The sequence below is a fragment of the Hylobates moloch genome, unplaced genomic scaffold (assembly GCF_009828535.3).
Source record: "Hylobates moloch isolate HMO894 unplaced genomic scaffold, HMol_V3 SCAFFOLD_12, whole genome shotgun sequence".
NCBI classification, from domain to species: Eukaryota; Metazoa; Chordata; class Mammalia; order Primates; family Hylobatidae; genus Hylobates; species Hylobates moloch.
Genome location: NW_026652287.1, coordinates 43428978 through 43450963, shown reverse-complemented (window position 1 = coordinate 43450963; position 21986 = coordinate 43428978). Strand labels below are relative to the sequence as shown.

General features: G+C 52.6%; 1 protein-coding gene across 4 annotated transcripts; it reads left to right on the top strand.

Moving 5' to 3' along the window:
- The first annotated feature begins 5358 nt into the window (after nt 1–5358).
- On the top strand, nt 5359–21579 carry KEAP1 (kelch like ECH associated protein 1). 4 transcript variants are annotated; one of them, XM_032169652.2, is made up of 6 exons: nt 5359–5463; nt 8629–9314; nt 15358–16043; nt 17761–17966; nt 18244–18420; nt 20759–21476. In XM_032169652.2, exons 2-6 carry the CDS (start codon nt 8676–8678, stop codon nt 20923–20925), a joined length of 1875 nt encoding a protein of 624 aa, XP_032025543.1. In that variant the 5' UTR covers nt 5359–5463; nt 8629–8675; the 3' UTR covers nt 20926–21476. The 4 variants fall into 4 exon arrangements, with proteins under 4 accessions (XP_032025543.1, XP_032025545.1, XP_032025542.1 ...); XM_032169651.2 differs by lacking the exon at nt 5359–5463 and adding an exon at nt 5886–6007; XM_032169653.2 differs by lacking the exon at nt 5359–5463 and adding an exon at nt 6018–6266.
- Nucleotides 21580–21986: the final 407 nt, after the last annotated feature.

Genomic DNA, 21986 nt, shown 5'->3' with positions numbered 1-21986 from the left:
CTGTAATCCCAGCTACTGGGGAGGCTAAGGCAGGAGAACCACTTGAACCCAGAAGGTGGAGGTTGCAGTGAGCTGAGATCATGACATTGCACTTCAGCCTGGATGACAGAGCAAGACTCTGTCTCAAAAAAAAAAAAAAAAAAAAAAGAGCCAGGCATGGTGGCTCACCCCTGTAATCTCAGCACTGAGGCCGAAGCGGGTGGATCACGAGGTCAGGAGTCTGAGATCAGCCTGGCCAACATGGTGAAATCCCGTTGCTACTAAAGATACAAAAAATTACCTGGGCGTGGCGGCATGCGCATGTAATCCCAGCTACTAGGGAGGCTGGGGTAGAAGAATCGCTTGAACCCAGGAGGCAGAAGTTGCAGTGAGCAGAGATTGCATCACTGCACTCCAGCCTGGGCGACAGGGCGAGACGTGGTCTCAAAAAAAGAGAATGTCAGCATGATTGTGTTCTAGTGAGGACTCTCTTCTGAGCTTGCAGACAGTCGCTTTCTCACTGTGTTCCCACATGTTGGGGAAAGAAACAGAGAGCAGGTTGGGCGAGGTAGCTCGCGACTATAATCCCAACACTTTGGGAGACTGAGGCAGGTGGATCAACTGAGGCCAGGAGTTCAAGACCAGCCTGGCCAACATGGTGAAACCCTGTCTCTACTAAAAATACAAAAATCAGCTGGGTGTGGTGGCACACATCTGTGATTGCAGCTACTCAGGAGGCTGAGGCAGCAGAATTGCTTGAACCCGTAAGGTGGGGTTGTAGTGAGCAGAGATGGCACCACTGCACTCCAGCCTGTCTCAAAAAAAAAAAAAAAAAAAAAAAAGAAAAGGAAAAAAGAAAACAGAAAGAGAGAACACTTTCTGGTGTGCTCTTCCTATAAAGACACTAATCCCATCATGAGGTTCCCACCTTCATGATCTCATCTAGACCTAATCACTTCCCAAAGGCCCCATCTCCAAATACCATTCCATTGAAGGTTAGGGCTGCAACACACGAAAAGGGGGTATGGGTGCATAATTCGGTCCATAGCACTTCTTTTTTTTTTTTTTTTTTTGAGATGGAGTTTTGCTCTTGTTGCACAGGCTGGAGTGCAGTGGCACGATCTCGGCTCACCACAACCTCTGCCTCTGGGGTTCAAGCGATTCTCCTGCCTCAGCCTACTGAGTAGCTGGGATTACAGGTATGCACCATTACACCTGGCTAATTTTATATTTTTAGTAGAGACGAGGTTTCACCGTGTTGGTCAGGCTGGTCTCGAACTCCTGACCTCAGGTGATCTGCCCGCCTCGGCCTCCCAAAGTGCTGGGATTACTGGCGTAAGCCACTGGACCTGGCTCTTTTTTTACATTAAAAAAATAGAGGCCTGGTCAGGTACAGTGACTTATGCCTGTAATCTCAGCACTTTGCAGGGCTGAAGCAGGAGGATCACTTGAACCCAGGAGTTTGAGACCAACCTGGGCAACATAGTGAGACACCATCTCTACAAAAAAGAAAAAACTTAGCCAAGTGTGGAGGCATACACCTGTAGTCCCAGCTACTTGGGAGGCTGAGGCAGGAGGATGGCTTGAGCCAGGAGTTTGAGGCTGCGGTGAGCCATGATTGCACTGCTGCATGCCAGTCTGGATGACAGCAAGACCCTGTTAAAAAAAAAAGAGGTGGGGCATGGTGGCTTACACCTGTAATCCCAGAACTCTGGAAGGCCAAGTAGGGAGGATCCCTTGAGCCCAAGAGTTCGAGATCAGCCTGGGCAACATGGTGAAGCCCCAGCTCTACAAAAGAAAGGAAAAAAGGGGAAAAAAAAGTTAGCTGGGTGTGGTAGTGAGTGACTGTAGTCCCAGCTACTTGGGAGACTGGGGCAGCAGGATCACTCGATCCCAGGAGGTCAAGGCTGAAGTGAGCTATGATTGTGCCACCGCACTCCAGCCTGGGTGACAGAGCAAGACCTTGTCTCAAAAAAAAGAAAAATAAATAAATAAAATAAAAAAAGAGTCCGGGTGCAGTGTCTCACGTTGGTAATCCTAGCACTTTAGGAAGCCGAGGTGGGCGGATCACGAGGTCAGGAGTTCAAGACCAGCCTGACCAACATGGTGAAACGCTGTCCCTACTAAAAATACAAAAAATTAGCTGGGCGTGGTGGCGGGCACCTGTAATCCTAGCTACTCGGGAGGCTGAGGTAGAAGAATTGCTTGAACCCGGGATGCGGAGGTTGCAGCAAGCCGAGATCACACCACTGCACACCAGCCCAGGTGACAGTGTGAGACTCCGTCTCAAAAAAATAAATAAATAAATAAATGAAAATCGAAAAAGAAAAAGAGAAGAAGAAAAAATAGAAGATCTAGGTACATATCCATACAGTAAATGTATTGCTCCTTTTAACTGGCTGCATAGTATTTCTTAGCAAGGATGTGCCACCACTGATTAAGCCAGAGCTCTAGAGAGGGACATGTGAATGGGATCCAGTCCTTTTGCCATGATATGCATTATAATGCAATAAATGTGTGCACATGCTTCCTCCTGTATGTGTGCGAGTGCACCTTGGATAAATCTCTACAAGCACGTGGCTCACCGGACCTGTAGGTTTGATTTTGAGAGATACTAGAGAGGTTGTTTTCTGCAACGCGCCAGAAGGGCGCTGGTTACAACCTCGGCCGCTCGGCGTGTTCATGGACTATCTAGGGCGCCCCCTGAGGAGCTGTCTGGAACTGCATCTACACGCAACAAGGATTTGGGGTAGCGGGGTAACTCCACCGTAGCCCTACACGTGATTTCTTCCAGACCCTGAGCCAGGACGTTCAATCTTTCAAATTCACCCTGGAGGCTCCAGGGGCCTAGCATTTCCATTTATTATTCACTTACATGGCGAAATCCCATCTATCCTTTTTTTTCTTTTCCTTTTGAGACGGAGTCTCGCTCTGTTGCTCAGGCTGGAGTGCAATGGCAGGATTTCGGCTCACTGCAACCTCCACTTATCCACCACCACACCCGGTTAATTTTTTGTATTTAGTAGAGACGGAGGTCTCACCATATTGGTCAGGCTGGTCTCGAACTCCTAACCTCAGGTGATCCACCCGTCTTGCCCTACCAAAGTGCTGGGATTACAAGCATGAGCCACTGTGCCTGGCCTCTCTAACTTTTAAAAATAATTATAATTTAGATGAAATTTTGATGAATTCTTTTTTTTCTTTTTTTTTGAGACAAGAGTCTCACTCTGTTGCACAGGCCGGAGTGTGGTGGCGCGATCTCTGCTCACTGCAACCTCTGCCTTCCGGGTTCAAGCGATTCTCTGCCTCAGCCTCCGGAGTAGCTGGGATTATAGGCGCCCGCCACCACGCCCGGCTAATTTCTGTATTTTTAGTAGAGATGGGGTTTCATCATGTTGGCCAGGCTGGTCTTGAACTCCTGACCTCGTGATCCACCCGCCTCGGCTCCCAGAGTGCTGGGATTACAGGTGTGAGCCACCGCACCCAGCCTAGATGAATTCTTTAAAATAAACTTACATACATTTATTTAAAAGTTAACGTTACATGATAAACGATGTGCATGACAAATCAGTATCCCTAGTCATGAAAAATAGCAATGGTTTCTGTCTCTTGGGCGCTAGCATTCGCATTTAGTATTTTTATTATTTATTTATTTATTTTTGAGTCAGAGCCTCGCTCTGTGGCCCAGGCTGGAGTGCAGTGGGATGATCTTGGCTCACTGCAACCTCTGCCTCCCCGGTTCACGCCATTCTCCTGCCTCAGCCTCCTGTGTAGCTGGGACTACAGGCGCCCGCCACCACGCCCGGCTAATTTTTTGTATTTTTAGTGGAGACGAGGTTTCATCATGTTAGCCAGGATGGTCTGGATCTCCTGACCTCGTGATCTGCCCACCTCGGCCTCCCAAAATGCTGGGATTACAGGTGTGAGCCACCGCGCCCGGCCCTGCATTTAGTCTTAATGATAATCTGGTAGGTAGGTGCTATTATATTATTACCTTTTGTAGAGAGGAAACTGAACCATAGAGAACTAAGTAAGTGCCCACAGGCACTGAGCTGGTAAGAGGCAGATCCAGGGTTTGAACCCCCCAAAGACTGGTGCCACGCGCCTCTTGATAGGAAGTAAATCAAAAATAAAGACAAGGAAGGCCGGGCGCAGTGGCTCACACCTGTAATCCCAACACTTTGGGAGGCTGAGGCCGGCGGATCATGAGGTCAGGGGTTTGAGACCATCCTGGCCAACATGGTGAAACCCCATCTGTACTAAAAATATAAAAAATTAGCTGGGCATGGTGGCGGGCGCCTGTAATCCCAGCTACTTGGGAGGCTGAGGCAGAATTTTTTGAACCCGGGAGGCAGAGGTTGCAGCGAGCCAAGATCGAGCTACTGCACTCCAGCCCAGGCGACAGTGAGAGACTCCGTCTCAATTAAAAAAAAAAAAGGCAAGGAAAACCTTGGGCCTGGGCACAGCGCCTCACACCTATAATCCCAGAACTTTGGGAGGCCAATGGAGTCAGGATCTCTTAAACCCAGGTGTTCAAGACCAGCTTGGGCAACATCGCGAGATCTCGTCCCTACAGAAAAACAAACAAACAAAAACTAAAAATTAGCCGGGTGTGGTGGCGCGTGTCTGTGGTCCCAGCTACTCAGAAGGCTGAGGTGGGAGGATCGCTTGAGGCCAGGAGCTCGAGACTGTAGTGAGCTGCGATTGCGCCACTGCACTCCAGCCTGGGCATGCAGATCACAGCGAGACCTTGTCTCTAAAGGAAAAAAAAAAGAACGAAAGAAAGAAAGAGAGAGAGAGAGAGAGAGAAAGAAAAAGAAAAGAAAAGGAAAGAAAGAAAGAAAGAAAGAAAAAGAAAGAAAGAGCCGGCGCAGTGGCTCACGCCTGTAATCCCAGCTACTCGGGAGGCTGAGGCAGGAGAATCGCTTGAACCTGGGAGGCGGAGGTTGCGATGAGCTGAGATCGCGCCATTGCACTCCAGCCTGGGCAACAAGAGCGAAATTCCGTCTCAAAAAAAAAAAAAAAATGAAAGAAAGAAAGAAAGAAAAGAAAAGAAAAGAAAAGAAAAGAAAAGAAAAGAAAAGAAAACCTAGCGAGGTAGACAATTTTCCCTAGATCCTGCGGCCGCCGGACCACGAGGCCCGCGCTGTGCGTTGTTAAAAGGAGAATAGCAGGTGGTGGCGCGCAGCCCCGCGAGGAGACATCCAGCAACGAAACCGGGAGATGGAAGGGACAGTGAGAAGGTGGGCCTGGCTGTGCGCCCCCGCCCTATGCCCACTCCTCGCCGACGGGCGCCGGGCACCTGCGGGAAGGGCGGGAGAATCGCCGCTCCTTCCCCGCCGCGCCCTTTCCGCCCTCTCCCCGCTTCCTTTTCGGGCGTCCCGAGGCCGCTCCCCATCCGACAACCAAGACCCCGCAGGCCACGCAGCCCTGGAGCCGAGGCCCCCCGACGGCGGAGGCGCCCGCGGGTCCCCTACAGCTAAGGTAAGGCAGGAATCGCCTGGACCGGGCCGCGGCCCCTCGGCTTCCTGGAAGCGCAGTGCGCAGGTGGCATCACCGTGCCCGGAGCCCCTGCGCGCCCCGGCCATCCTCACCCCGAGGGACCCCCTACGGAGGCGACCCGGGGGCTGAGGTGAGCGCTTGGGCAGCAGCAACGGGGAGGGGTGTCCACCCCACCCCTGGTGCGGGCCGGGGCGCGCAGGCCTGGAACTTGGGGTTCAGACTCCCCGCGACTCGGACCACGCGGCTGAGCGCGCTCAGGGTCGCGTGCCCCCGCCCCGCCGCCATGCTGGGCGCCGTGGTGGCCGCGCAGCTAGGCGACAGCAGGCGTGGGCGGGGGTGGGGAGCGGCCCCTCAGCCGTCCCTACCGCCCGAGGCCAGGGCCCGGGGACTTTTATTGTGACACGGCGGGCGCCCGGCTCTGCTTAGTCATGGTGACCTGCGCGCGTTTCGCGCCTCCCCCACGCGCAGCGATGGAGGCGCCGGGGCTCGGGCGGTGGAGGCGGAGCCGGAGCGCGGCCATGGCGGGGTGAGTGAGGCGGGATGTGCCCGGGCTGCGGGCATCGCGGGCCGCAAGCGCCCCTGCAGCCGTGCCCGGAGACCAGGAAACCCGGCGCCACGGCCCAGGGAGCCTCCGAGTTCCCCGCTAGGACTCGGAGAGCCAGGAGGGCGCGGCCTAGGTGGATCTTTTTGTTGGACGGCGCAACTCTCGGGGTGGCCCGGGAGCGGCGGAAACCGAGCGAGAGAACCAGGAGGCGCCGCGCAGACGGAGGCCCGGGGGCTCCGAGGTGTTGGGGGGCTCGATCTGCGTTCTGGGGTTGGCAGCCGAGAGGCCGCGGTGGGGTCACTTCCTCGCCTTACTGGGCCTGGTGGAGGCTCAGGAGGGGCATGCGCAGTCGCCCACTTGCCGCTTTGTAGGGTGGGGGAAGTGCCCGGTGCCCAAGGGGCATTGTTGGCCGATTGGCCAAAGACCAAGAGGCAAACCCAGGGCCTTGGCACCAGAGTGGGGGCCGAGTGGCACCCAGGGAGGGTGGAGGAGGCCGCTCTGGCAGGCACGGTGACACAGGCAGTTAGCCAACACACCCGTTTACTGACCCCTGCGCAGTGCCAGGCCCCAGGCGGGAGGCACAGGAGAGGGTTGGCCCGACGCCGACCTACATAGGTCTCCCTGCCATTTGAGGTGCTGGGGCCGGGGACGAGAGACAGTCGATCAACAGACAAGCAAAGGAGGTCATTTCAGTTCCTGACAAGCGCAATGATGACAATAAAACAGGGAAGAGGGGACTTTGAATTGAGCCCAGAAAGAGGGGAGTGAGAACTTGCAGATCCACTTGTGGGGAGCCACTTGGAGATCCCCCACTCCTTTCAAAACATAACTCACATCTGGGCACAGCAGCCTATGCCTGTAATCCCAGCATTTTGGGAGGTCGAGGAGGGGGATCACTTGAGGCCAGGAGGTCGAGACCACCCTGGCCAACATGGTGAAACCCCATCTCTACTAAAAATACAAAAAATTAGCCCATCGTCGTGGCTGGTGCCTGTAATCCCAGCTACTCAGGAGGCCGAAGTATGAGAATATCTCTATTTTTTTTTTTTTTTTCTGAGATGGAGTCTTGTTCTGTCACCCAGGCTGGAGTGCAGTGGTGCGATCTCGGCTCACTGCAAGCTCCACCTCCCGGGTGCATGCCATTCTCCTGCCTCAGCCTCCCGAGTAGCTGGGACTACAGGCACCCGCCACCATGCCAGGCTAATTTTTTGTATTTTTAGTAGAGACGGGGTTTCACCATGTTAGCCAGATGGTCTCAATCTTCTGACCTTGTGAACTGCCCGCCTCGGCCTCCCAAAGTGCTGGGATTACAGGCGTGAGCCACCGCGCCCGGCCGAGAATATCTTGAACTCAGGAGGCAGAGGTTGCAGTGAGCCAAGATCGCACCACTGTACTCCAGCCTGGGCAACACAGCGAGACTCTGTCTCGAAAAACAAAACACAAAACACATAACTCATCTCTTGGCCCTCCAGGCTCCAGGGGTTTCCATGAAACCCTTCCTTAAGTCCTTAGCTCTCACCGCACTCCTTCCCAATTCTCCAGATTGACTGTCAGCCTCTGAGTCACTGCACTTGCTGTTTCCTCTGCCTGGAAAACTACTCCCCAGCCTTCCACTTTATAATAATTTTCATCCTTGTCTCAGCTCCAACCTCACCTTCTCAAAGAGGCTGGGTCTGCCAGATTTTAAAAAACTGCACCCCGGGTCAGGCATGGTGGCTTACGCCTGTAATCCCAGCACTTTGGGATGCCAAGGCAGGCGGATCACTTGAGGTCAGGAGTTTGAGACCAGCCTGGCCAACATGGCGAAACCCAGTCTCTACTAAAAATATAAAAACTAGCCGGGTGTGGTGGCGGGCGCCTGTAGTCCCAGCTACTCGGGAGGCTGAGGCAGGAGGATCGCTTGAACCTGGGAGGCAGAGGTTGCAGTGAGCCAAGATCGAGCCACTGCACTCCAGCCTGGGTGACAGTGAGATTCCATCTCAAAAAAAAAAAAAAAAACAAAAAAACAAAACAACAACAACAACAAAAAAACTGCACCCGATTCTCACATTGTCACAATGCTGTTGTAATTTTCTTCATGAAGATGATTTTCCGGGTCTTGCTTATTTTAGTTTATGATTGCTCCTCCCTGCAGTTGTCAGCTCCGGCTTTTTTTGTGTGTGTTTTGCTCACTGCTGTGTCTTCAGCACACAGATCAGTGCCTGGCATACAGTAGATGCCCAACAAATGGTGAGGCACATGAAGGAATGAACTCAACATACTCTAGAAAGGGAAAGGCCACCAGATTGCTGAAGCAGAGTGATCAAAGAGAGAGGTGGCAGGGGCTAATTGTGTAGGGCTTTGCAGGCTGTTGAGGAATTCAGTTTTACTAGGTACTGTGGGAGGCACTGGAGGATCCAGAGCAGGGGAGAGACATGACCTCACCTATGTTTTAAGATGGGCTCTTGGGCTGGTCAGAAGTTTGCAAGTTTGCAAATGGACTCTGCTTCACCTACTTTGCAGGAAAACTGACCTAGGAACTGCTTTATCTTACAAAACAAGGCCCGGCAGGTGCTGGCCCAGCCCCAACCCCTGCCCCCTGCCCTGTGCTCTCTCCCCTCCAGGCCCCTGAGTGCCAGAGGTAGTGGTGTTGCTTATCTTCTGGAACCCCATGCAGCCAGATCCCAGGCCTAGCGGGGCTGGGGCCTGCAGCCGATTCCTGCCCCTGCAGTCACAGTGCCCTGAGGGGGCAGGGGACGCGGTGATGTACGCCTCCACTGAGTGCAAGGCGGAGGTGACGCCCTCCCAGCATGGCAACCGCACCTTCAGCTACACCCTGGAGGATCATACCAAGCAGGCCTTTGGCATCATGAACGAGCTGCGGCTCAGCCAGCAGCTGTGTGACGTCACACTGCAGGTCAAGTACCAGGACGCACCAGCTGCCCAGTTCATGGCCCATAAGGTGGTGCTGGCCTCATCCAGCCCCGTCTTCAAGGCCATGTTCACCAACGGGCTACGGGAGCAGGGCATGGAGGTGGTGTCCATCGAGGGTATCCACCCCAAGGTCATGGAACGCCTCATTGAATTTGCCTACACGGCCTCCATCTCCATGGGTGAGAAGTGTGTCCTCCACGTCATGAATGGCGCTGTCATGTACCAGATCGACAGCGTTGTCCGTGCCTGCAGTGACTTCCTGGTGCAGCAGCTGGACCCCAGCAATGCCATTGGCATTGCCAACTTCGCTGAGCAGATTGGCTGTGTGGAGTTGCACCAGCGTGCCCGGGAGTACATCTACATGCATTTCGGGGAGGTGAGCGGGGAAGTGGGGCTGGGGGCAGTGTCAGGAGAAGGACCAGGGATGGATGAGTGCTCATCACTGTCTCCCCTTGAGATATGAAGGCAGGAAACCGGAGAAAAAGGAGGTTCTGGGCTGGGTACGGTGGTGTAGTCCCCACAGTTTGAGGGGCCAAGGCGGGGGGATTACTTGAGGCCAAGAGTTCAAGACCAGCCCAGGCAACATAATGACACCCTGTCTCTAAACAAACACACAAACAAAAAACAACTGGGGCCGAGCTTGGTGGCTCACGCCTGTAATCCCAAAACTTTGGGAGGCCGAGGTGGGTGGATCACCTGAGGTAAGGAGTTCGAGACCAGCCTGGCCAACATAGCTAAAACCCATCTCTACTAAAAATATAAAAATTAACCAGGCCTGGTGGCGGGCGCCTGTAGTCCCAGCTGCTCAGGAGGCTGAGGCAGGAGAATCGCTTGAACCGAGAGGCAGAGGTTGCAGTGAGCTGAGATTGAGCCACTGCACCCCAGCTTGCGCGACAGAGCGAGACTCAGTTTCAAAAAAAAATTAAAAAACAACTGGGGTTCTGAGTTCCTTGTCTACACATGTGGGGAGACTGGTGAACAGCTGGGGAAGGTGAGGTCTTCATATGTCTCTGGGCTCCCTGGTTTCTCTGGGGTCAAAGGTGGGGACAGAGTGCAGTGAACAGCAGCCAAATCCTAGGGTAGCCCAGCCTTTCAGGCAGTCAGCAAATGTTTATTGGACACCCGTGACAGGCTGCAAGCTGTAAGTCTGAACCTTAGTCATGTTTTCTTTGATCCACGCAATGTCCTTATACTGTTTTTGGTTTCATTTTTGTTTCTCAGTGAAGGAAATTATCTTCAGAAATTGACGAGAGGGCAGGGCCCAGTGGCTCACGCCTGTAATCCCAGCACTTTGGGAGGCTGAGGTGGGTGGTTCACCTGAGGTCAGGAGTTTGAGATCAGCCTGACAATATGGTGAAACCCCGTCTCTAATAAAAATACAAAAAAAGAAAACTAGCTAGGTGTGGTGGCATGTGACTATAGTTCCTGCTACTCGAGAGGCTGAGACAGGAGAATCGCTTGAACCAGGGAGGTGGAGGTTACAGTGAGCCGAGATCGCGCCATTGCACTCCAGCCTGGGCAACAGAGCGAGACTCTGTCTCAAAAAAAAAAAAAAAACCCTGGCGCGGTGGCTTATGCCTGTAATCCCAGCACTTTGGAAGGCCGAGGCGGGCAGATCACCTGAGGTCAGGAGTTCAAGACCAGCCTGACCAACATGGAGAAACCATGTCTCTATTAAAAATGCAAAATTAGCCTGGCATGATGGTGCATACCTGTAATGCCAGCTACTCGGGAGGCTGAGGCAGGAGAATCGCTTGAACCCAGGAGGCAGAGGTTGCAGTGAGCTGAGATTGCACCATTGCACTCCAGCCTGGGCAATAAGAGCGAAACTCTGTCTCAAAAAAAAAAAAAAAAGTTTTTGAAGAGATGAGGTCTTGCTGTGTCCCCAGGCTGGAGTACAGTGATGCCGTCAGAGCTCACTGTAGCCGCCAACTCTAGGGCTCAAGGAGGCCTCCTACCTCAGCCTCCTGAGTAGCTGGGACTATAGGTATGCAACACCACGCATGGCTAATTTTTTAGTTTTTAAATTTTTTTTGTAGAGACAGGGTCTTGCTATGTTGCTGAGACTGGTCTCGAACCTCCTGGCTTTGAACAATCCTCTGGCTTTGGCCTCCCATAATGTTGGGATTACAGGTATGAAGCACCACACCAGCATCAGGCCAAGAAGTGTTTATTGAGCACTTGCTGTGGGCCAGCCCCTGTTCTAAGTGATTTACGTCCTTTGCATCATTGACTGTTCCCAACCATCCTATGAAGCAGTACTACCCTTCAGCCTAGGCAAGCAGGGCAGTGCCCCAGGCCCCAAGCCTTCGGGAGTCCTATGTCTTGGTGTTCCTTCCTGGAAATTTTCTAAGTCCCGCACTGGCTGGTACCAGCTGGGATGGATGTTACACTGATCTCCATTTCTCTCCTTCAGGGATAGATTCTTTCCTACCCTCTATGTTACATGTGGGGTTGATCAGATGCCCCAGGGCTCTCTGGCATTAGTCCTAGGGCCTGCAGCTTCTAGGAAAGTGTTCTATAGAGTAGGAGAAACATATACGGTGTTTCTTTCTTGTGTTTGTATGAGCATGGGGTACTAGATTAAAATTGATTATATAGATGAGTGCCTGACAACTTTTTTTTTTTTTGAGACGGAGTCTCACTCTGTCACCCAGGCTGGCATGCAGTGGCACTGTATCAGCTCACTGCAACCTCCATCTCCTGGGTTCAAGCAATTCTTCTGCCTCAGCCTCCCAAGTAGCTGGGATTACAGGTGCCTACCACTATGCCCAGCTAATTTTTTAAAAATATTTTTAGTACAGATGGGGTTTCACCATGTTGGCCAGGCTGGTCTCGAACCCCTGAGCTCAGGTGATCTGCCTGCCTTGGCCTCCCTAAGTGTGCTGGGATTGCAGGCATGAGACTGTGCCTGCGCCCGCCCCCCACCCCCTGGCCCTTTTTTGTTTTTGAGACTGAGTCTGACTCTGTCGCCCAGGCTGGAGTGCAGTGGCGAGATTTCGGCTCACTGCAAGCTCCGCCTCCCGGGTTCACGCCATTCTCCTGCCTCAGCCTCTCCGAGTAGCTGGGACTACAGGCGCCCGTCATCATACCCAGCTAATTTTTTTTGTATTTTTAGTAGAGACGGGGTTTCACCGTGGTCTCGATCTCCTGACCTCGTGATCCGCCTGCCTCGGCCTCCCAAAGTGCTGGGATTACAAGCGTGAGCCACTGCGCCCGGCCCTCTTTTTTTTTTTTTTTTTTTTAAATAGAGACAGGGTCTCACTCTGTCACCCAGGCTGGACTTCAGTGGCACGATCTCTGCTCATCACAAACTCCAGCTCCTGGGCTCAAGTGATCCTCCCACCTCAGTCTCCTGAGTAGCTGGGACTACAGGCGTGAGCTATCATGCTTGGCTAATTTTTGAATCTTTTCTTGGTAGAGATGAGGTCTCGCTATGTTGCCCAGGCCGGTCTTAAACTCCTGGGCTCAAGCAATCTTTCCGCCTTGGTCTCCCAAAGTACTGGGATTACAGGCATGAGCCACCACACCTGGCTACAAGAAATATTTATCCAGGGCTCTGTATACCCTAGGAGTAGCCTTACTTTGAGGTGGCCATTAATATAATCCCATTTTACAGAGGAGGAAAACCAAGGCATGGAGCATTTCAGAGATTTGCCCAAGTCACACACCTACGAGGTAGTCGGATCAAAATTCCAACTCATGCTCTCATGCTGGTATCTTCAGAGCTTCCGCTTTTTTTTTTTTTTTTTTTTTGGAGATGGAGTCTCACTCTGTTGCTCAGGCTGGAGTGCAGTGGTGCAATCTCAGCTCACTGCAATCTCTGCCTCCTGGGTTCAAGCGATTCTCCTGCCTCAGCCTCCCCAGTAACTGGGATTACGGGTGCCCACCACCATAGCTGGCTAATTTTTTTGTTTTTAGTAGAAACGGAGTTTCACCATGTTGGTAGGCTGGTCTCGGACTTCTGACCTCAGGTGATCCGCCTGCTTTGGCCTCCCAAAGTGCTGGGATTACAGGCGGGAACCACTGTGCTGGCCCAGAGCTGTCACTTGTTTTTTTCCACAACATTCTATTGTGATTGCTTATTTTTTCCTTTTTTAGTCTATTTGCCATTTTAGAAAATGATTTCATTTTAAAAAACAAGATGGGTGAGTTGGCTCGTGCATATAATCTCAGCGCTTTGGGAGGCTGAGACAGGAGGATCACATGAGCCCAGGAATTCAAGATTACAGTGGCACCTCTGCACTCCAGCTTAGGTGACAGAGCAAGACCCTGTCTCTTAAAAAATAAGCTCAGACATCCCATCTCTACTAAAAATACAAAAATTAGCCAGGTGTGGTTGTGCGTGCCTGTAGTCCCAGCTACTCGGGAGGCTGAGGCAGAAGAATCATTTGAACCCGGGAGGCAGAGGTTGCAGTGAGCCAAGATCACGCCACTGTACTCCAGCCTGATGACAGAGTGAGACTCTGTCTCAAAAAAAAAAAAAAAAAAAAAAAAAAGGCTGGGCGCGGTGGCTCACGCCTGTAATCCCAGCACTTTGGGTGGCTGAGGCAGGTGGATCACGAGGTCAGGAGATTGAGACCATCCTGGCTAACATGGTGAAACCCCGTCTCTACTAAAAATACAAAAAATTAGCTGGATGTGGTGGTGGGCGCCTGTAGTGCCAGCTACTCGGGAGGCTGAGGCAGGAGAATGGCATGAACTCGGGTGGCAGAGCTTGCAGTGAGCCAAGATCGTGTCACTGCACTCCAGCCTGGGCGACAGAGCGAGACTCCATCTCAAAAAAAAGAAAAAAAAGAAAGAAACAGAAAACTCAGAGGCCAGGCGCGGTAGCTCACACCTGTAATCCCAGCACTTTGGGAGGCTGAGGCGGGTGGATCACCTGAGGTCAGGAGATCAAGACCATCTTGGCTAACACGGTGACCCTGTCTCTACTAAAAATACAAAAAAAATTAGCCAGGCACGGTGGTGGGCCCCTGTAGTCCCAGCTACTCAGGAGGCTGAGGCAGGAGAATGGCGTGAACCTGGGAGGCGGAGCTTGCAGTGAGCCAAGATCGTGCCACCGCGCTCCAGCCTGGGTGACAAAGTGAGACTCTTTCTCAAAAAAAAAAAAAAAGAGTTCTAGACCAGCCTGGCCAACATGAAGAAACCCCATCTCTACTAAAAATACATAGTGAAACCCGGTCTCTACTAAAAATAAATACAAAAAAATGGCCGGGCATGGTGGCTCACACCGGCAATCCCAGCTCTTTGGGAGGCCGAGACGGGTGGATCACAAGGTCAGGAGATCGAGACCATCCTGGCTAACACGGTGAAACCTCGTCTCTGCTAAAAAATATATACAAAAAAAACTTAGCCAGACATGGTCGCAGGCGCCTGTAGTCCCAGCTACTCGGGAGGCTGAGGCAGGAGAATGGCGTGAACCCAGGAGGCGGAGGTTGCAGCAAGCCGGGATCACTCCACTGCACTCTAACCTGGGTGACAGAGCGAGACTCTGTCTCAAAAAAAAAAAAAATTAGCCGCTGTGGAGGCACGCTCCGGTAATCCTAGCTACTCGGGAGGCTGAGGCAGGAGTATCACTTGAACCTGGGTGGCGGAGGTTGCAGTGAAGTAAGATCACACCACTGCACTCCAGCTTGAGCAACAGAGTAAGACTCCATATCAAAAAAAAAATAAATAAAAATTAATCAAACATGGTGTTGGGTGCCTGTAATGCCAGCTACTTGAGAGGCTGAGGCAGGAGAATTGCTTGAACCTGGGAGGCGAAGGTTGCAGTGAGCCTAGATCATGCCACTGCACTCCAGCCTGGGTGACAGAACGAGACTCTGTCTCAAAAACCAAAAACCAAAACCAAATGCTACCCCAGGGTACACGATCTACTGAGTCTTTGCCCATTTTCCTGAGTCCTGATGACACACCTGGCACATAGTATTAACTCTTTTTTTTTTTTTTTCTTTGAGACAGAGTCTTGCTCTGTTGCCCAGGCTGGAGTGCAGTGGCGCAATATCAGCTCACTGCAACTTCCGCCTCCTGCCTCCCGGGTTCAAGCGATTCTTCTGCTTCAGCCTCCCGAGTAGCTGGGACTGGTGGCATGTGCCACTACACCTGGGTAATTTTTGTATTTTTAGTAGAGATGGGGTTTCACCATATTGGCCAGGCTGGTCTCTCAACTCCTGACCTCGTGATCCGCCAGCCTGGGCTTCCCAAAGTGCTGGCATTACAGGCATGAGCCACCGCGCCCGGCAGTATTAACTCATTTAGTCATCACAATGTATGCGGTTCCTATTATTTGAATCCCCATTTAGCAGATGAGGAAGCTGAGACTGTCAGCCACAGTGATGAGTTACTTGTCCCGGTCCTGCTTGGTGAGGTGTGGGGGTGACTCGATAGTCAGCCCGTCCCACTGTCGCCCTCTGCAGGTGGCCAAGCAAGAGGAGTTCTTCAACCTGTCCCACTGCCAACTGGTGACCCTCATCAGCCGGGACGACCTGAACGTGCGCTGCGAGTCCGAGGTCTTCCACGCCTGCATCAACTGGGTCAAGTACGACTGCGAACAGCGACGGTTCTACGTCCAGGCGCTGCTGCGGGCCGTGCGCTGCCACTCGTTGACTCCGAACTTCCTGCAGATGCAGCTGCAGAAGTGCGAGATCCTGCAGTCCGACTCCCGCTGCAAGGACTACCTGGTCAAGATCTTTGAGGAGCTCACCCTGCACAAGCCCACGCAGGTGATGCCCTGCCGGGCGCCTAAGGTGGGCCGCCTGATCTACACCGCGGGCGGCTACTTCCGACAGTCGCTCAGCTACCTGGAGGCTTACAACCCCAGTGACGGCACCTGGCTCCGGTTGGCGGACCTGCAGGTGCCACGGAGCGGCCTGGCCGGCTGCGTGGTGGGCGGGCTGTTATACGCTGTCGGCGGCAGGAACAACTCCCCCGACGGCAACACCGACTCCAGCGCTCTGGACTGTTATAACCCCATGACCAATCAGTGGTCGCCCTGCGCCCCCATGAGCGTGCCCCGCAACCGCATCGGGGTGGGGGTCATTGATGGGCACATCTATGCAGTGGGTGGCTCCCACGGCTGCATCCACCACAACAGTGTGGAGAGGTGAGTGGCAGGGCCTGGGGGTGGGCTCAGAGGGTCCTGCTCCTGGCAAGTCCCAAGACACTGAGTTCTGGGGATTCTTCCTGAGGCTGTTTCCTCTCCCTGTCTTCAGGGAGTGGAGGCCTCAGGATGAAGCTAAGCTCCCTGGAGAGTTCTAATCAGTGACCTCGGATTCTGTGCCTGGGGCTGGGAAATGCTTAGGGGACTGTCACAAACCCATATGGTTCCTTTGTGCGGATTTGGAAAATGTTCCATCAGTTTGAAATTGTTGGGCCAGACGCTGTGGCCCATACCTGTAATCTGGGACTTTGGGAGGCTGGGGTGGGAGGATTGCTTAAATCCAGGAGACGAGCCTGGGCAATAGAGTAAGACTCTGTCTCTCTTGCTCTGTTGCCCAGGCTGGAGTGCACTGGCGCCATCTTTGGTCACTGCAACCTCGCCTCTTAGGTTCAAGTGATTCTCCTGCCTCAGCCCCCGGAGTAGCTGGGACTACGGGTGCCCACCACCACACCTGGCTAATTTTTGTATTTTTTGTAGAGATGGGGTTTCACCATGTTGGCCAGGCTGGTCTTGAACTCCTGTCCTCAAGAGATTCTCCCACCCCAGCCTCCCAAAGTGCTGCGATTACAGGCATGAGCCACTGTGCCGGACCTAAAGGACTCTTTGATGCTCAAAGAGTGATGCTGAATGTGTGATTTCTCCTTTCTGAGATATTATCTTGTTATCTGTGAAGTGGGGGATCTGGCTGAGCCACTAGGGGTTTATCAGATGTGTTTTTGAACTTGAGCAATTGATGGCTAGGAGGCTCAGTTTCCTCATTTGGAAAACGGAGTTGCTGATACCTCAATCCTTGGAGAACGACTGCAAGCACTAGAGTTCGAGTTGAGGTGGGCACAGTGGTGTGCACCTGTAGTCCCAGCTACTCAGGAGGCTGAGCCAGGAGGGTCCCTTGAGCCCAAGAGTTTGAAGCTGCAGGCTGGGCGTGGTGGCTCATGCCTGTAATCCCAGCCGTTTGGAAAGCTGAGGCAGGCAGATCACTTGAAGTCAGCTGTTCGAGACCAGCCTGGCCAACATGGCGAAACCCAATTTCTACTAAAAATACAAAAATTAGTCGGGCGTGGTGGTGGGTGCCTGTTATCCCACCTACTTGTGAGGCTGTGGCTGAATAACTGCTTGAACCCAGGAGGTGGAGGTTGCAGTGAGCCATTGCTCTCACCATTGCACTCCGTCTCAAAAAAAAAAAAAAAAAGTTTGAATCTTCAGTGAGCTGTGATTGCACCACTGCACTCCAGCCTGGACCCTGTCTCTATTTTTTTTTTTTTTTTTTTTTTTTTTGAGACGGAGTCTCCTCTGTCGCCCAGGTTGGAGTGCAGTGGCATGATCTCGGCTCGCTGCAACCTCCGCCTCCCGGGTTCAAGCGATTATCTCGCCTCAGCCTCCCGAGTAGCTGGGATTACAGGCACCCGCCATCACACCCAGCTAAATTTTGTATTTTTAGTAGAGACAGGGTTTTACCATGTTGGCCAGGCTGGTCTCAAACTCCTGAGATCAGGTGATCCGCCCTCCTCGGCCTCCTAAAGTGCTGGGATTACAGGCATGAGCCACCGCGCCCGATGACCCTGTCTCTTTAAGGGAAAAAAAAAAGAGTATTGGGCCCTTAAGTATTCCACGAAGGTCAGCTATAATGGCCATTGTCCCCATTTTTCTTACGCCCTTGCAGGTATGAGCCAGAGCGGGACGAGTGGCACTTGGTGGCCCCAATGCTGACACGAAGGATCGGGGTGGGCGTGGCTGTCCTCAATCGTCTGCTTTATGCCGTGGGGGGCTTTGACGGGACAAACCGCCTTAATTCAGCTGAGTGTTACTACCCAGAGAGGAACGAGTGGCGAATGATCACAGCAATGAACACCATCCGAAGCGGGGCAGGTGGGTGGGGACGGTAGGGAGGGGAGCACCCAGGAACACCCCCCACCATCCTGGGGTGAAACTGAGCCAGGCCTGGGAGAGACCCCCTGTTGCAACCCTCATGCTGGGGTAACCACAGAAGCCCTGGATTCTGATAGAGTCCAAGCTTCTCTCTCTCCCCACTTCATTTCTGAGGGTGAGAAGGGAGAGGAGAGGAAAGGTCTCCCTCAAGGAGTTGATGGCTGGGGTTCCCAAAGCCAGACCCCCAGAGTCACCTTCTCTGCACGGTGCCCTTTAGGCGTCTGCGTCCTGCACAACTGTATCTATGCTGCTGGGGGCTATGATGGTCAGGACCAGCTGAACAGCGTGGAGCGCTATGACGTGGAAACAGAGACGTGGACTTTCGTAGCCCCCATGAAGCACCGGCGAAGTGCCCTGGGGATCACTGTCCACCAGGGGAGAATCTACGTCCTTGGTGAGGCCCTGGGGGCAGGGAAGAGTCCTGACTAGCCCCATCTTTTGTGGACTGCTTTTGCTTTCCTTTTTTTTTTTTTAGAAACAAGGTCTCGCTCTGTTGCCCAGGCTGGAGTGCAGTGGTGTGATCATAGCTCGCTGGAGCCTCAACAGCCTGGGCTCCAGCCATCTTCCTGCCTCAGCCTCCCAAGTAGCAGGGACCACAGGCGTGCACCACCACACCCGGCTAATGTTTTTTTTCTTTTGAGATGGAGTCTCACAATGTTACCCAGGCTGGAGTGCAATGAAATGATCTCAGCTCACTGCAACCTCCACCTCCTGGGTTCAAGCGATCCTCCTGTCTCAGCCTCCTGAGTAGCTGGGACTACAGGCGCATGCCACCGCACCAGGCTAATTTTTTGTATTTTAGTAGAGATGGGGTTTCACCATGTTGGCCAGGCTGGTCTCGAACTCCTGACCTTGTGATCCACCTGTCTCGGCCTCCCAAAGTGCTAGATTAGAGGCATAAGCCACCGCGCCTGGCCTGTTATTTATTTATTTTTTTTGAGACAGAGTCTCGCTCTATTGCCAGGCTGGAGTGCAATGGCGTGATCTCAGCTCACTGCAACCTCCACCTCCTGGTTTCAAGTGATTCTCCCCCATCAGCCTCCCAAGTAGCTGAGATTATAGGCGCCTGCCACTATGCCCGGCTAATTTTTGTATTTTAGTAGAGATGGGGTTTCACCATGTTGGTCAGGCTGGTCTCAAACTCCTGACCTCAGGTGATCCGCCCACCTCAGCCTCCCAAAGTGCTGGTATTATAGGCATGAGCCACCATGCCCAGCTTAATGGTTTTATTTATTTTTATTTTATTTTATTTATTTTTTTTTTTGAGACAGAGTTTTGCTCGTGTTGCCCAGGCTGGAGTGCAATGGCGCAATCTTGGCTCGCTGCAACCTCTGCCTCCCAGGTTCAAGTGATTCTCCTATCTCAGCCTCCTGAGTAGCTGGGAATACAGGCACGCGCCACCACGTCTGGCTAATTTTTTTTTTTTTTTTTTTTTGAGATGGAGTTTCACTCTTGTTGCCCATGCTGGCGTGCAGTGGCTCAATCTCGGCTCACTGCAACCTCTGCCTGGCAGGTTCAAGCAATTCTCCTGCCTCAGCCTCCCAAGTAGCTGAGATTACAGGCATGCGCTACCACGCCCGGGTAATTCTGTATTTTTAGTAGAGAAGGGTTATCTCCATGTTGGTCAGGCTGGTCTCGAACTCCTGACCTCAGGTGATCTGCTCGCCTCGGCCTCCCAGAGGGATGGGATTACAGGTGTGAGCCACCACACCCAGCCAATTTTGTATTTTTAGTAGAGACAGGGTTTCACAATGTTAGGCAGGCTGGTCTCGAACTCCTGACCTCAGGTGATCCACTTGCCTCGGCCTCCTCCGAAAGTCCTGGGATTACAGGCATGAGCCACTGCGCCCGGCCTTTATTTTATTTTATTTTTATTTATTTATTTTTATTTTATTTATTTATTTGTTTATTTTGAGATGGAGTCTTGCTCTGTCACCAGGCTGGAGTGCAAGTGGCATGATCTCGGCTCACTGCAATCTCCGCCTCCCGGGTTCAAGTGATTCTCCTACCTCAGTCTCCCAAGTAGCTGAGATTACAGGTGTGCATCACTAAGCGCATCTAATTTTTGTATTTTTAGTAGATACAGGGTTTCACTATGTTGGTGAGGCTGGTCTCGAACTCCTGATCTCAGGTGATCTGCCTACCTTGGCCTCCCAAAGTGCTGGGATTGCAGGCATGAGCCACCGCGAGTGGCCTGTTTTCCTATTTTTATTTATTTTGAGATAGGGTCTCACTCTGTTGCCTAGGCTAGAGTACAGTGGTGCAATCTCTGCTCACTGCAACCTCTGCCTCCCAGACTCAACTGATCCTCCCCACCTCAGCCTCCCTAGTAGCTAGGACTACAGGCGCGCACCACCATGCCTGGCTAAATTTTTATGTTTTTTTATAGAGATGGGGCTTCACCATGTTGCCCAGGCTGGTCTCAAGCTCCTGGACTCAAGTGATCCACCCACCTCAGTCTCCCAAAGATTACAGGTGTGAGCTACCATGCCTGGCCATTTTTTTTTTTTTTTTAGTAAGAGACTAGGGTTTTGCTATGTTGCCCAGGCTGGCCTCGAACTCCTGGCCTCAAGCAATCCTCCTGCCTCAGCCCTGCAAAGTGCGAGGATTATAGGCGTGAGCCACCGCGCCCGGCCTACTTTTGCATCTCACAGCTGCTTCTCTCTCTTTCTGTCCCTTGCTCTTGGATGTGGTGTGACAGGTGGTGACCATCCCTTCTGTTCTTCCTGCAGGAGGCTATGATGGTCACACGTTCCTGGACAGTGTGGAGTGTTACGACCCAGATACAGACACCTGGAGCGAGGTGACCCGAATGACATCGGGCCGGAGCGGGGTGGGCGTGGCTGTCACCATGGAGCCCTGCCGGAAGCAGATTGACCAGCAGAACTGTACCTGTTAAGGCACTTTTGTTTCTTGGGCAAAAATACAGTCCAATGGGGAGTATCATTGTTTTTGTACAAAAACCGGGACTAAAAGAAAAGACAGCACTGCAAATAACCCATCTTCTGGGAAGGGAGGCCGGGATGCCTCAGTGTTAAAATGACATCTCAAAAGAAGTCCAAAGCGGGAATTATGTGCCCCTCAGCGGAGCCCCGGGAGTGTCCAAGACAGCCTGGCTGGGAAAGGGGGTGTGGAAAGAGCAGGCTTCCAGGAGAGAGGCCCCCAAACCCTCTGGCCCGGTAGTAGGCCTGGGTCCCACTCACCCACACCGGCAGCTGTCACCGTGTGATGTATTCTTGGATACCTGGGAGGGGGCCAATGGGGGCCTCAGGGGGAGGCCCCTTCTGGAAATGTGGTTCCCAGGGATGGGCCTGTACATAGAAGCCACCGGATGGCACTTCCCCACCGGATGGACAGTTATTTTGTTGATAAGTAACCCTGTAATTTTCCAAGGAAAATAAAGAACAGACTAACTAGTGTCTTTCACCCTGGCTCTGGGCTGGAGGTCTGAAACCCGGGGCCAGAAAGGGCTCTTCTTCTGAAACACACTCCTCTTTGACTTAGGGCTGGTATTTGAAACCAGTTTGTAATCTTTGCCCATCACATTTTGATATGTAGGGCATCTTTCTCCCCGTAGGCAAGCCACACAATTGTCCTTCAGTTTCAGCTGCCTTGGAAGACAAGGAGCTAATTCCTAGTCACATCTCCTAGGGCTCCCCAAGGTCAATTTTTTTTTTTTTTTTTTTTTTTGAGACGGAGTTTTGCCCTTGTTGCCCAGGCTGGAGTGCAATGGTGGGATCTCAGCTCACTGTGACCTCTGCCTCCTGGGTTCAAGTGATTCTCCTGCCTCAGCCTCCTGAGTAGCTGGGATTACAGGCATGTGCCACCACGCCTGGCTAATTTTGTATTTCAGTAGGATTTCTCCATGTTGGTGAGGCTGATCTCAACTCCTGACCTCAGGTGATCTGCCCACCTCGGCCTCCCAAAGTGCTGGGATTACAGGCGTGAGCCACCATGCCC